At 48.8% G+C, this 13,861-nt stretch overlaps 1 protein-coding gene across 1 annotated transcript in view; it reads right to left on the bottom strand.

Moving 5' to 3' along the window:
• Positions 1-3,092: 3,092 nt before the first annotated feature.
• The window catches only part of ADIPOR1 (adiponectin receptor 1), a 35,347-nt gene continuing 24,578 nt past the window's right edge, over positions 3,093-13,861 (bottom strand). Inside the window, exons 5-9 of the mRNA XM_079947045.1 lie at positions 13,475-13,646; positions 10,455-10,641; positions 8,899-9,086; positions 7,799-7,992; positions 3,093-3,973 (exon numbers count right to left, since the gene is read on the bottom strand). Coding sequence (XP_079803171.1) covers positions 3,845-3,973; positions 7,799-7,992; positions 8,899-9,086; positions 10,455-10,641; positions 13,475-13,646 — 870 coding nt within the window. The 3' untranslated portion in view covers positions 3,093-3,844. The remainder of the gene's footprint in view (positions 3,974-7,798; positions 7,993-8,898; positions 9,087-10,454; positions 10,642-13,474; positions 13,647-13,861) is intronic.

The following is a 13,861-nucleotide window of genomic DNA, read 5'->3' as shown; positions in this document are numbered from 1 at the left end:
TCTCCTTGTGCCCTCCATCTTTCCCAACATCAGGGTCTTTTCCAGGGAGTCTTCTCATGAGGTGGCCAAAGTATTGGAGCCTCAGCTTCACGATCTGTCCTTCCAGTGAGCACTCAGGGCTGATTTCCTTCAGAATGGAGAGGTTTGATCTTCTTGCAGTCCATGGGACTCTCAAGAGTCTCCTCCAGCACCAGAATTCAAAAGCATCCATTCTTTGGCGATCAGCCTTCTTCATGGTTCAGCTCTCACTTCCATACATCACTACTGGGAAAACCATCGCTTTAACTATACGGACCTGTTAGCTAGGGATGATGGGAGTTAGTCCCAAAACATCTGGAAGACCGAGTTTGCCTATGCCTGGCCTAGATTCTGGAGAAGAGTTGCAATCAACTCGCGGCAGCAGGAACAAATGGCAGGACAAGGCAATGCAACGGCTGTCACTCACCACAGCTATGCTTCCCCTTAACTGAGGGTGCATCTGAATACCAGCTGCTGCAGATCGCAGAATGGAAGGGACCGCAAGGGTCATCTAGTCCACCCCCCTATTTCTTGCCCATGACCCTTAGATTAAGTCTCTCCTGTTCTACCAACTGAGCTACCCCAGATCGCAAGGGGGGAAGAATTCCTGTTGCACCCAGGTCCTTCTATGCAGGCTTGCCACTGGGGCATCTGCTTGCTGGACTGGATGGTCCTCTGGCCTGATCCTGCAGCCAGGCTCTTCTGTTCTCATTTCTACATGGATGGGGCTCAAAGCGAAATACTGGTTCCCACCCTATGGAGAGAAGGGGGTATTCTTCTTTTAAGAGGTGTTAGTGTGGGCTGTGCCAGCACCAGGGCTTGATGTCGCAGAGCCAATTCTGGCTTGGGTCAACTCTTGACAAAGGCTTACATAGTGCTCAACATAGCATTGTATCTTCTCCCCATGCACAGCCGCCAGGCAAAGACCAAAACAACTGGAATTGGGTGTTTAGCTAAGGGTCGAACAGCAGCTTCAGGTCAGAATATAAAATCGACAGGGACTAACATTGCACAAGCAGCCCACCTGATTTAAGTATGAAGCACTCTGGCCACTAAAGCAGAGCTTTCCAAACTTTTCATGTTGGCGGCACACTTTTGAGGCATGCGTTATTTCACAACACAGTCATTCAGTTTTACTAGCAAACCGGAGGTTAAACTAACCTCTTTCCAGCCCCGGGAGGAGAGCGGGGAGCTTTCACAAGACACGCCTATACACTGCAGCCGACACGCTAATGTGTCACGACACACAGTTTGGAAAGCTGTGTGTTAAAGGATCGGCTGGGATGCAAAACGAGGAAGTTCTGAGGTGTTTGCGGAACAAGAGAAGCAGAAAGGAAACGTAGAGGTGGCAGCTTGTAGGAACGGTTTTCCTGTGTCGCAAGAGGCCTCCGCACTACAAGGGCAGATGTTTGAAGATCTCCAGGCACAACTGGCAGAAGCAGCAAGATACTTCCACTAGCAGTATTTAGTCTTGAGTTGCAGCCTCTATAGAAAGGAGGGAAAGGGGTGGGGAGAAGCCACAGCCCCCCCCCACACCCCACACACCCATCAGCCCCAACTAGAATGGCCAATACAGTGGACACTCGGGTTGTGAACGTGATCCGTGCAGGAGGCACATTCGCAACCCGCAGCGCCTTGTCTGTGCACGCACGGGTTGCAATTCGGCGCTTCTGCGCAAACCACAATTTAGTGCTTCTGCGCATGCGTGACTGCCGAAACCCAGAAGTAACCCGTTCCGGTACTTCCGGGTTTTGGCGGGTCCGTAACCCGAAAAAACACAACCTGAAGCATCTGTAACCCAAGGTATGACTGTAGTCCGGGAGGATGGGTGCTAAGCCCAGCAGCAAACAGTGAGTGTCATGGGTCGCTCACTGAAGCCCCAAGGAGGTGTCTCAAACAGACACCAGCACTGAGAATCAACTCAAAACAGCCTGGGCCAATCTGGTGCACTCCAGATATTTCGGACCCCAATTCCCATCAGCCCCAGCATTGCGCAGACCACTGACTTGAGAGCAAGCAATCCTTCTGTCTAGTCAAGACACACACATACCTGCAGAGCTCGGAGGAGCGAGCCATCCAGCACAGGAAAGCCTGTTTAATGATCACAGATCGAGCTGGCTGTTACAGCAAGGATGACTGAACGGTGTTCTGGCTTGCGGAAAGCTCCTATTTCCTAAAGCAGTGTTTCCCAACCTTGTGCCTCCAGCTGTTTTTGAACTACAACTCCCATCATCCCTGACTAGCAAGACCAGTGGCAAGGGATGATGGGAATTGTAGTCCAAAAACAGATGGAGGCACAAGGTTGGGAAACACTGTCCTAAAGTACAGCAACAGGAAGGCCAATCTGGAGGATTTGAAGCAGGGCAATTTCTGAGAAGAACCTCCACCTTAACACACACAAAAATGTTCACAAGCAAATCGAGGGCCAGTTAAAGTGGCGGTGAGAACCTGCCCCTTCCTCCCCACCAGTGATGTTGGACTCCCAACTCCTAGCAGCCAGCATGGCCAATGGTTGGAGCTGGCAGAAGTTTTAATTCCAGCAACACATGGAAGGAGGCAGGGTCCTCATCCCGGCAGGAAATGATGGATATGGAGGGTTGGCTTGGCTTGGCAAGGAAAAGCGGCCCAGGAGGCAGAAAGAATCCACCAAGATTCTGCACGGGAAGTCCCCTGCTCTCAACACTTCCTGATAGGGTTGCCATGTTCAGAACCACTCAACATTCACTTTACTACCCCACCTTCCAGCAGCCATTATACCTCACAGCACAAACTGGGTTTTCCTTACTTTTGTACACCCAGGAGCCTGAAAAAGCAGTTTGCAGCGCATTGCAAAAGGTTCTGGTTTTTGGGGGGTGGGGGAACGGGACATTCCACTGGGCCAGATCCCAGCTGCAGAGAAGAGATCGTGGGCAACTCGCAGGACCGATACACTTCTTCCATCCCCTGACCAGTGCACAGAAAATAAAAATAACCACTCAAGCAGTCACACTTGTGGGATGTTGTAGATACCAAATCCCTGCAGCGAGGAAAGATTCCCTGCGGGTGTCTAAACCGAACCCCTGAACTCCCCAGCCTTCCACAGCATCAGACGTCTGTTTTTATTATTTCAGTCACCTCGACATAAAAAGCTACAGCAGCTCTACAGCCCCCTAAGTAAGAACACCCCACCTGTAATACTACGAAACGGCTCTCCAGTAAGAATAGGCTGGAGGGATAAGATAGCGCCTTTTTTCCTCTCTCTCCGTTTTCTTTTAAAGCTCAATATTAAATATTAAATACTCTCGATTTTAGGCATACATTACTTTTGTCAAGAAAGACAAAATTAAAGGGGAAACAGCCCTAAGCACCCGCCTCTGAGCACCCCGGCAGGGGGGAAGACGCCGTCGCCCTTGCTAGATCGATACGACGCCTCCTTCGGATACGATGGGAAAATGGGGAGCTCAGAGTGTCTCTTCAAGCATGGGGTATGTTTGCAGCATCAAAGAGCATGTAAGAGGGGCCCCCGGTTCCTTTTTTCTCTTTTCTTTTTTGCCAGAATTTCTCTGGTGTCCCGAAAATTCCAATGTTACTCCTGTGAAGTCAAAAAAAGGGGTTTGCGGCTACAGGCACTTCCACCCGGTGGACAGTTGGCAACCCATCCCGTTCCCGCGTCCAGTCCTACTTGAGAGGAAAAGCCAGGAATAACCACTGCCAACTTTTCCTACGTTTCTTGAAAAAGAAAAAGAAAAAAGAAACGAAACTGTTCAGAGTCTCCTTTTTTTGATTTTAGCAAAGAAGGTTACTTTAAAAGCACTTAGGAAGTGTGTACTAAAGTCTCCTGCGGTCCTCAGAGGAGCGAGTCGTCAGTACATCCTCCTTCGAGTCCGTAGCGGAATTCCTGCAAGTTGGAGACGCCGTAGAAGTGGACGAAGGCCGCCGCCACCACCAACACGTGGAAGATCTGATGAGACTGGAACTACGGGAAATGCAAGGAGGGCATAAAAAAAAAAAAAATCAGAGCCAGGAATTTCGGCAAGGGAGGCAGTGAGGTGCAGTGGTTAGAGGGCTGGACTAGGACCAATGGCACCAAATAGTATGGGAAACAACCCTACTAGAAAAATTAACCAATAAACTGAAACTGACACAGGGACAAATAGAAGACGACGCCTTCACCCCGGTATGGCTCCTCTTTATCACATTCACAGCCCAACAAGACAATGACAATAATCCACCAACAGCATACAAATCAATATGGCGAACCTGATGCAGAACACCCACCCACCCCACTCACACATGAAAACAAAGACCACCGCAGCCAACCTCAAATGAACAACCACACCCTAGGCCAACCCCAACCTCTCTCACCACCAAAGGAACACAAGCGAACAGCAGAGAACCTGCACAAACTACGCTGACACAAAACCCCACATATATTAGGTAAAATAGAAACATCGCCACCCGACCCCACCCATCTTTCCCTCCCTCCACCTCTTTCCCCCTTTTCTTCCTAATGTCTCAACAAATGAAACTGATTTGCAAAAATGTTACATGGGGGGCAAAAATACGAGAGAGAGACATTACACACACTTTTGCAAATCAAGAAAATATTTAATAAACAAACAAAAAAAAAACCCTATGAAGCTCACTACGGGGCACAGGGGTCCGCCGCTGTCTCTCAGCCTAACCTACCTCGCAGGCTTGTTGCTGAGATTAAATGAGGTGCGAGAGACCCGTGCATGCCAGGCCTAGGCAAACTCCGGCCCTCCAGATGTTTGGGACTACAACTCCCATGATCCCTAGCTAACAGGGCCAGTGGTCAGGGATGATGGGAATTGTAGTCCAAAACATCTGGAGGGCCGAAAGATTGGGGATACCTGTGCTATGCATTAAACCAGGGGTCAGCAACTTTTTCAGCAGGGGGCCGGTCCACTGTCCCTCAGACCTTGTGGGGGGCCAGACTATATTTTGAAATAAAATATGAAAAAAATTCCTATGCCCCACAAATAACGCAGAGATGCATTTTAAATAAAAGGACACATTGTACTCATGTAAAAACATGCTGATTCCCAGACTGTCTGCGGGCCGGATTGAGAAGGCGATTGGGCCGGATCCGGCCCCTGGGCCTTAGTTTGCCAACCCATGCATTAAAAGCTGTGGCAATTGCTAAGACGCCCTTGGGGAGCTGACGCTGCTGGCACATTATATTTTTATTTATTTTGGTACCCCAACACCAGCGATGTCCAACCGGTCAACCGCGACCGACAGGTCGATTCCTGGATGTTTGCGGCTGCACCCTCTCGATCTGTGGCTGTGATAACTAATGCAGCGAAACTCCCTGATCCCCTCACCCATCGCTCTTTTGCTCCGTTGCGTCAAATGGGTGGTCTTTAATGGTATATTGCCGACGAGTCAGGAAACGAAAGTACAGTGGTACCTTGGATTATATACGCTTCAGGTTACATACGCTTCAGGTTACAGATTCCGCTAACCTAGAAATAGTGCTTCAGGTTAAGAACTTTGCTTCAGGATGAGAACAGAAACCGTGCTCCGGCAGCGTGGCAGCAGCAGGAGGCCCCATTAGCTAAAGTGGTGCTTCAGGTTAAGAACAGTTTCCGGTTAAGCACGGACCTCCGGAACGAATTAAGTTCTTAACCCGAGGTAGGTAAAAGGTAAAGGTACCCCTGCCCGTACGGGCCAGTCTTGACAGACTCTGGGGTTGTGCGCCCATCTCACTTAAGAGGCCAGGGGCCAGCGCTGTCCGGAGACACTTCCGGGTCACGTGGCCAGCGTGACATCGCTGCTCTGGCCAGAGCCAGAGCCGCACACGGAAACGCCGTTTACCTTCCCGCTAGTAAGCGGTCCCTATTTATCTACTTGCACCCGGAGGTGCTTTCAAACTGCTAGGTTGGCAGGCGCTGGGACCGAGCAGCGGGAGCGCACCCCGCCGCAGGGATTCGAACCGCCGACCTTTCGATCGGCAAGTCCTAGGCGCTGAGGCTTTAACCTTTAGCACCACCTGCGTCCCATTAACCCGAGGTACCACTGTATAAATATTTTTATAAAGGAGGATAGCTAGGCATGGTGTTGCTAAACTGTATTGCCACACTGTGCTTTCTGCTTGAATAAGAGAATTTTTCATGAGCGACTTGCTTGCTCAGAAAGGAAAGAGGATATGCTTGTGTAAACGACAAAGCTTTTAGCAGGCGCTGAAAAGAGTATACAGTGGTACCTCGGGTTACTTAATTCGTTCCGGAGGTCCGTTCTTAACCTGAAACGGTTCTTAACCTGAAGCACCACTTTAGCTAATGGGGCCTCCTGCTGCCGCCGTGCCGCCAGAGCACAATTTCTGTTCTCATCCTGAAGCAAAGTTCTTAACCCGAGGTATTATTTCTGGGTTAGCGGAGTCTGTAACCTGAAGCGTATGTAACCCAAGGTACCAGTGTAGTCATTTCCAGCGTGTCATTGTGAAAGGTGAGCAATTCCACACACCCCCAACAGAACTGCAACAGATTCTAGTCCACGCCCCCCCTAAAAAAAAGTTAACAACTCAGGCTTTCCCACCCCCACCCCCCAAAAAAAATGGGTAGATCACTGCAAGTTTTTTACAGATGGCATTTGCTTGGGAGTTGGAAGTCCCTGCCCTATACCATCCTTCACGTCGCGCTGCGAGGTGATGTACATCAGAATTATAAGGATATGCATGGAAATTCAACCAAGGGGAAGCGAGGAAGTCACTTAACAATGTTAATAAGTGTAATTTTAATAAGGTTATGACTTATGTTTCCTTGTTTGTGTGTTTTGTTTGTGTATAATTTTGTGAAACTTAATAAAAAAAATTAGGGAGTGACACTGATTGACCACAGACACACACAGACACGCACACATAAATGCACAGACTAATGATTTGACGGGATACCCTTCAAACTGTGAGGTCGCCTCACTCCCCCCCCCCCAAATTCCCACTTGACAGCTTCGAACTGCGGAAACTGGCACTTGTTACAGGTGCCACATAACACGCGACCCACCTATGTGAGAAATCCATCTCTCGAGCGTGGCAGCACTCCTGCATTCTTGAACGCTCTTGCCTGTCGAATGTACCCTCTCCGAAGACCGCCAAAAACATTTTTGTTTAAGCCGCAAGCATGGCCAAACTCGTCCCTCCAGATGTTTTGGAACTACAACTCCCATCACCCCTAGCTAACAGGACCGGTGGTCAGGGATGATGGGAACTGTAGTCCCAAAACATCTGGAGGGCCGAGTTTGGCCAGGCATTGCTGATGTAGGTCTCCTTCTGTTCTTAGTTTGTTGCCGATTTAATCTTTCAAAGAGTTGCTTTTGCTGACGTTGTCTCATTTTCTTTCGAGAACCGCTTTGAGGTTTGTTTTTTAAAAAAGACCACAATCAAATAGGGCATAAATTTTGCAAAATTAAAAAAAAGCCAACCCAAATACAGTGGTGCCCCGCAAGATGAACGCCTCGCAAGACAGAAAACCCGCTAGACGAAAGGGTTTTCCGTTTTGGAGGTGCTTCACAAAACGAATTTCCTATGGGCTTGCTTCGCAGGACGAAAATGTCTTGCGAGTTCCTGCGGGTTTTTTCCCCTTCCCCCCCCCCCTTTTTCTAAGCCGCTAAGCCTCTTATCAGCTGATCTGATAAGCCGCTAAAAGCCGCTAATAGCGCTAAGCCGTCAATGGGCTTGCTTCGCAAGACGAAAAAACCGCTAGATGAAGAGACTCGCGGAACGGATTCTTTTCGTCTTGCGAGGCACCGCTGTACCACACCATTCGCTGGCCTCACTTACCCAGATATCGAACTTGCCAGGGAAGAAGCGCTCAGGGATGCGGGCGGCGTAGAGACCAGCTCCTGCGATGTACATGACAGCCATCAGGAAGAACCAGCCCATCTGCCCGACGGTGGTGGCTTTCACGAAGCCTTCAGCGATGGTGAAATGCATGGTGGGTACCACCCCACTCAGACCGAGTCCCAGGAAGACCCCTGCGAGGAGGAGAAAAGGGAGATCTCAAGCACGTACCGTATTTTTTGCTCTATAAGATTCACTTTTTCCCTCCCAAAAAGTAAGGGGAAATGTGTGTGCGTCTTATGGAGCAAATGCAGGCTGCGCAGCTATCCCAGAAGCCAAAATAGCAAGAGGGATCGCTGCTTTCGCTGTGCAGCGATCCCTCTTGTTGTTCTGGCTTCTGAGATTCAGAATATTTTTTTTCTTGTTTTCCTCCTCCAAAAACTAAGTGCGTCTTATGGTCTGGTGCGTCTTATAGAGCAAAAAATACGGTATTCAGGGAATTGGCTGAGATGACTGGCAGAATCCGAGACCAAAGAGAAGAGTTGGTGGAAGAAGAGTGGAAGAAATTTAAAGTTTATCTTCAGAAATATTGTAAAATTAAGGAATGTTAGAAAGATGTTGGGGAAAAAATTATGTGGTTTTAGCAGAAAGGATATAAAGGATTAAGTAAAAATGAATTGGTGAAAGAGAGGAGGTAAAATTATAATATGTTAAGATAAATTATCAGGATAAAAACAAAGTTGGAAGGATTTGCTGGAATATCTAACTGAATTAGAATACAAAAATGGGAGGCGTGAGGAAGTCAAGGAAATAAGTGAATGTAAGTAAGCGAGTTAAAGGTTTGACTTGTTTTTTATTTTTATTTTTTCTGTTTTTTGATATGTGTTGTTTTCTTTTCTTTTCTTTTTCTTCTCTGTAACCTTTAAAATCTTAATAAAAATTTATTTTATAAATAAATAAATAAATAAATAGATAGATAGATAAATAAATAAATAAATACGGTATTCAGAAAGGAAAGCGCCAGAAATAAGTCAGCCTTTCCCACCTTCAAGGGAAATTTCTCCCGCGGTACTGATGTCCTTTACAGAGAGCCGCCCTACCTGCCCTCGTCTGCCTGTGCTTCGGCGTTGCAAACCGGTCCCACTGTGCGACGATGATGGCTGAGATACCCAGCACACATACAATGGAGAGGTAGATAAGTCGGGGCTGCGGGGAGCAGTAGAAAGAGTAGTACAGCCAGGGGACAAAACTCCCCATGATCAGCAGAGCTATCCCAGAATAATCCAACCTAGCAAGGGAACAAACAGAAACCAGACGGAAGTGAGAGGCGTATTGCATATTCCGGAAATGGCAAGTCAAGTTTGCTTCGGGAAAGGAGATACTATCTTTTTTTGAACAATCCATAAAGGTAAAGGTAAAGGGACCCCTGACCGTTAGGTCCAGTCGTGGCCGACTCTGGGGTTGCGGCGCTCTTCTCGCTTTATTGGATGAGGGAGCTAGCGTACAGCTTCCGGGTCATGTGGCCAGCAGGACTAAGCCGCTTCTGGCGAACCAGAGCAGCACACGGAAACGCCGTTTACCTTCCCGCCGGAGCGGTACCTATTTATCTACTTGCACTTGGACGTGCTTTTTAAACTGCTAGGTTGGCAGGAGCAGGGACCGAGCAACGGGAGCTCACCCCGTCATTGCAGGGATTAGAACCACCGACCTTCTGATCGGCAAGTCCTAGGCTCTGTGGTTTAACCCACAGCACCACCCACATCCCTGCATCTACAATCCATAGGGGCTATCGATTTTGTACAAACACCTGCATTTCAGTCGGTGTGAAGACGAAAATGCCAGGAAAGAGGAACTAGATGACCTGTGGGGTCTCTTTCAAATTCTGTTATTTTACGATTCTATGAATGAGGTAAACCTAAAATAATGTTCAGATATAATAATAATTTATTATTTATACCCTGCCCATCTGGCTGGGTTTCTCCAGCCACTCTGGGCAGCTCCCAACAGAACATTAAAAACACGATAAAATATCAAATGTTAAAAAGTTCTCTAAACAGGGCTGCCTTCAGATGTCTTCTAAAAGTCAGATAGTTGTTTATTTCCTTGACATCTGATGGGAGGGCATTCCACAGGGCAGGTGTCACTACTGAGAAGGCCCTCTGCCTGGTTCCCTGCAACCTCACTTCTCACAGGGAGGGAACCGCCAGAAGACCCTCAGAGCTGGACCTCAGTGTCTGGGCTGGATGATGGGGGTGGAGACACTCCTTCAGGTATACAGGACCGAGGCTGTTTAGGGCTTTAAAGGTCAGCACCAACACTTGGAATTGTGTTCAGAAACGTACTGGGAGCCAATGTAGGTCTTTCAGGACCTGTGTTATGTGGTCTTGGCGGCCGCCCCCAGTCACCAGTCTAGCTGCCGCATTCTGGATTAGATGTAGATTCAAAGTTCAAACCTGCCTTTGGGTTCATGAGCTGAAAACTGGCAGGGGCTGGTTCAGCCTTTCTACCTACTAAGTAGGTATGCATTAAAAACATACACACGCATCACAGCTGCCACAAATTGATCTACATTTCCCATAGCAGCCAAAAAACCCCAAAACCCCTGTAACAGTTAAGTGTCTTAATCGACCCGGGTTTCAATTCCAGGTTGACTTACTTGGAAAATGTCCGGGACACCTTCTCCGAATGGCAATAGACAGTATGGAAAAGCCAGGAAAAGCTGAGGCAGAGCACGGCCCCGAGGAAAAACATCCCAAAGACCACCTTTTCCTGCAGAGGGGCCATGAAGTACATGTTCGGCCGGAGCATGGTCAGGATCCCCAGGCAAAGGAAGAGCACAAAACCTGGAGTGGAAATGCAGAGCAGAGAGAGAAAGAGAGGAGGGAGGGAGTCCTGTTAGCTGATTTATCAAAAGCCAAAGAGTCTCTGTTATAGCATTTGGCACCCAGTATACCTGAAGGAGCATCTCCACCCCAAGTGTCCAGCCCGGACACTGAGGTCCAGCTCCGAGGGCCGTCTGACGGTTCCCTCCCTGCGAGAAATAAAACTACAGGGAACCAGGCAGAGGGCCTTCTCAGTGGTGGCGCCCGCCCTGTGGAACGCCCTCCCAGCAGATGTCAATTGTCCAGTAGTGCCTTAAAAGGTAAAGGTAAAGGTACCCCTGCCCGTACGGGCCAGTCTTGACAGACTCTGGGGTTGTGCGCCCATCTCACTTAAGAGGCCAGGGGCCAGCGCTGTCCGGAGACACTTCCGGGTCACGTGGCCAGCGTGACATCGCTGCTCTGGCGAGCCAGAGCCGCACACGGAAACGCCGTTTACCTTCCCGCTGGTAAGCGGTCCCTATTTATCTACTTGCACCCGGAGGTGCTTTCGAACTGCTAGGTTGGCAGGTGCTGGGACCGAGCAGCGGGAGCGCACCCCGCCGCAGGGATTCGAACCGCCGACCTTTCGATCGGCAAGTCCTAGGCGCTGAGGCTTTAACCCACAGCGCCACCTGCGTCCCAAGTAGTGCCTTAGAGACCAACTAAGTTTGTTCTGGGTATAAGCCAGGCTTCCTCAACCTCGGCCCTCCAGATGTTGTTGGCCTACAACTCCCATGATCCCTAGCTAGCAGGACCAGTGGTCAGGGATGATGGGAATTGTAGTCTCAAAACATCTGGAGGGCTGAGGCTGAGGAAGCCTGGTATAAGTTCTTGTGTATCTGAAGAAGTGTGCATGCACACGAAAGCTTGTACCCAGAACAAACTTAGTTGGTCTCTAAGGTGCTACTGGAGAAATTTATTATATAACCAATGCAATAAAAATCCAGGAGAACAAAACCCAATAAAAACCAGGGGAATAGGAGCTGGCATATTAAAACTAAAACCAAGACAGCATTGGGAGGCATTCCCCAGAATAAAAAAAGGTTATTAAGAGCACATCTGAAGATTTTAAGCAAGGGGTGGACATAAATGTATCTGGGGAAGGAGACTCCGTGCTCTTCAGCACTGTCTCAAAAAGTTCCACTACCTCCAGTTTATGGAACAGTGCCTATAATCCCTGGCTGGGGCTGATCAGAAGTGGCCTTGAAAACAGCTACACAACACTTGGCTACCCCTGCACAAAGGGGGCAGAGGCCATCTCAGCCCCAAAACATGAACCCAGACTGAGGAGGATGCAAATAATTGCAGCTCCTTCTATGAAGAGGTGGAGAGGCCAGCATTCTCAAACTGATCAGGCCAAGTTGCCTGTGGCTCTCCATCTGTCATGGATGCTTTAGTCGAGATTCTTGCTTGGCAGCGGGTTGGACTAGATGACCCTTGTGTTCCCTTCCAAGTCTACAAACTGATGATGACAATGATCAGCCACTGTGAAAAGTCCCTGAGTTAGTCAGAAGGCTTTCCCATCCCAGAAATAAGCCGGGAGGAAGGAATAAAATACTAGGCACCTAAGGAACTATCATATTTTCCCAGCCCATCTATATGATGGTCCGCATTAACAGACTTGAGGTGGTTTGGGACCAAATACGTGTATCATGGCTTAGGGCCCTGGTATTTACGGGACTGCCTCTCCTGGTCTGCCCCGCAGAGGACCTTAAGTTTAGGTCCTTAATAACCATAGTTTAGAGGTCCCGGGCCCTAAGGAAGTCAGACTATCCTCCACCAGGGCCAAGGCCTTCTCAGTGATGGCTCCAACCTGGTGGAATGCTCTGTCCCATGAGACTAGGGCCCTGCAGGATTTAACCTCCTTCCATCAGGCCTGTAAGACAGAGCTATTCCGCCTTGCCTTTAATTTGAATTCAGCCTGATCTTTTATTTCCCTTTTCTTCCCTCCCCTTTTATGAAGATTTCCCGCTCTGAGACCCCACAGCTAATTCTCCCCTGGCCTCCTTGCTGGCCCAAGTAGGACCAATTCAGCCAGCTAGCCCTGGGGATTATCTAATGCTTGTTAGATGAATTTCCCCTAAACTGATTTCTGAACTTTAAATTTTATTGTTATTCATGTTTTTATACTGTATTTTATGCTGCTTTTACAATCAGGTGTTTTAAATTTGTTGTTAGCCGCCCTGAGCCCGGGTTTTGAACTGGGAAGGGTGGGGTATAAATAAAAATGTATTATTATTTATTATTACCAAACAGCCTTGCTTAAACAGTGAGACCTCTGGGGAAAGCAAAATACAGTGGTACCTTGGTTGAAGAACAGTTTAGTTTATGAACAACGTGGATTAAGAACGCTGCAAACCCGGAAGTAGGTGTTTTGGTTTGTGAACTTTGCCTTGGAAGCAGAACATGTTGAATGTGTTCCATTTGTGAATTGAGTCCCCCACTGCTATGGGAAAGCACGCCTTTGTTTAAGAACGCTTTGGTTTAAGAATGGACGAAGTTCGTAAACCAAGGTACCACTGTATACAATTCCTTCCCCAAGGCCCTTACGCTGTTCATAGGAACGATTTGCACGATACACAAGATCCCCACAATGTAGATCACATTCAAGCCTAGAATCGGGTAGAGAAGATGGGCAGGATGGCGAGGAGGAGGACAATTCTAGATCCAAATTCTAGATCCACTACCTTTGTGGACAATTCCAGTGCCCCAAGGGAAGAAAAAGTCGCAGTGGGGGAGAGATGGTCCCTCTCAACATTAACACAGGTACCAGAGATCCAGAGTATTAAAGTAGGAGCCAGAGAGTCAGGGTCACCTAGCAAGTGGGTCCAAATGTTGCCCGTCTCCGTGTGGATGCGGAAGATGCTCTTGAAGCAGGCTCTGAAAGAGGGCATGGGGGGCCGGTGCCCGTGCAGGAGGTAATCATTATCTTTCAGCCAGTCGGGCAGCACGTCGTAGGGGATGACCCGCCAGCGGCCTTCCCAGACCTGCAACACACCAAACCATGCGGGGCAGTCAGTACCTGGGAGCGCATTGGCACAAGGGGAGGGAGCCGTCATTAGGCTGTGCAATGCCACACACAACGCCTCCTGCAGGCAACTCTTGCACAGCTTTGATCAGGACACTTGCAGCACAAATGGTCGGTTGCCTCCACATCAGAACTCTCAGCCCATGTCCCAGGGGAGGCCGAGGACCTGAACCG

This window comes from Podarcis cretensis, assembly GCF_951804945.1.
Source record: "Podarcis cretensis genome assembly, chromosome: 12".
Lineage (NCBI taxonomy): Eukaryota > Metazoa > Chordata > Lepidosauria > Squamata > Lacertidae > Podarcis > Podarcis cretensis.
The sequence above is the reverse complement of the archived record's forward strand: the minus strand, read 5'-3'. Positions and strand labels throughout refer to the sequence as shown.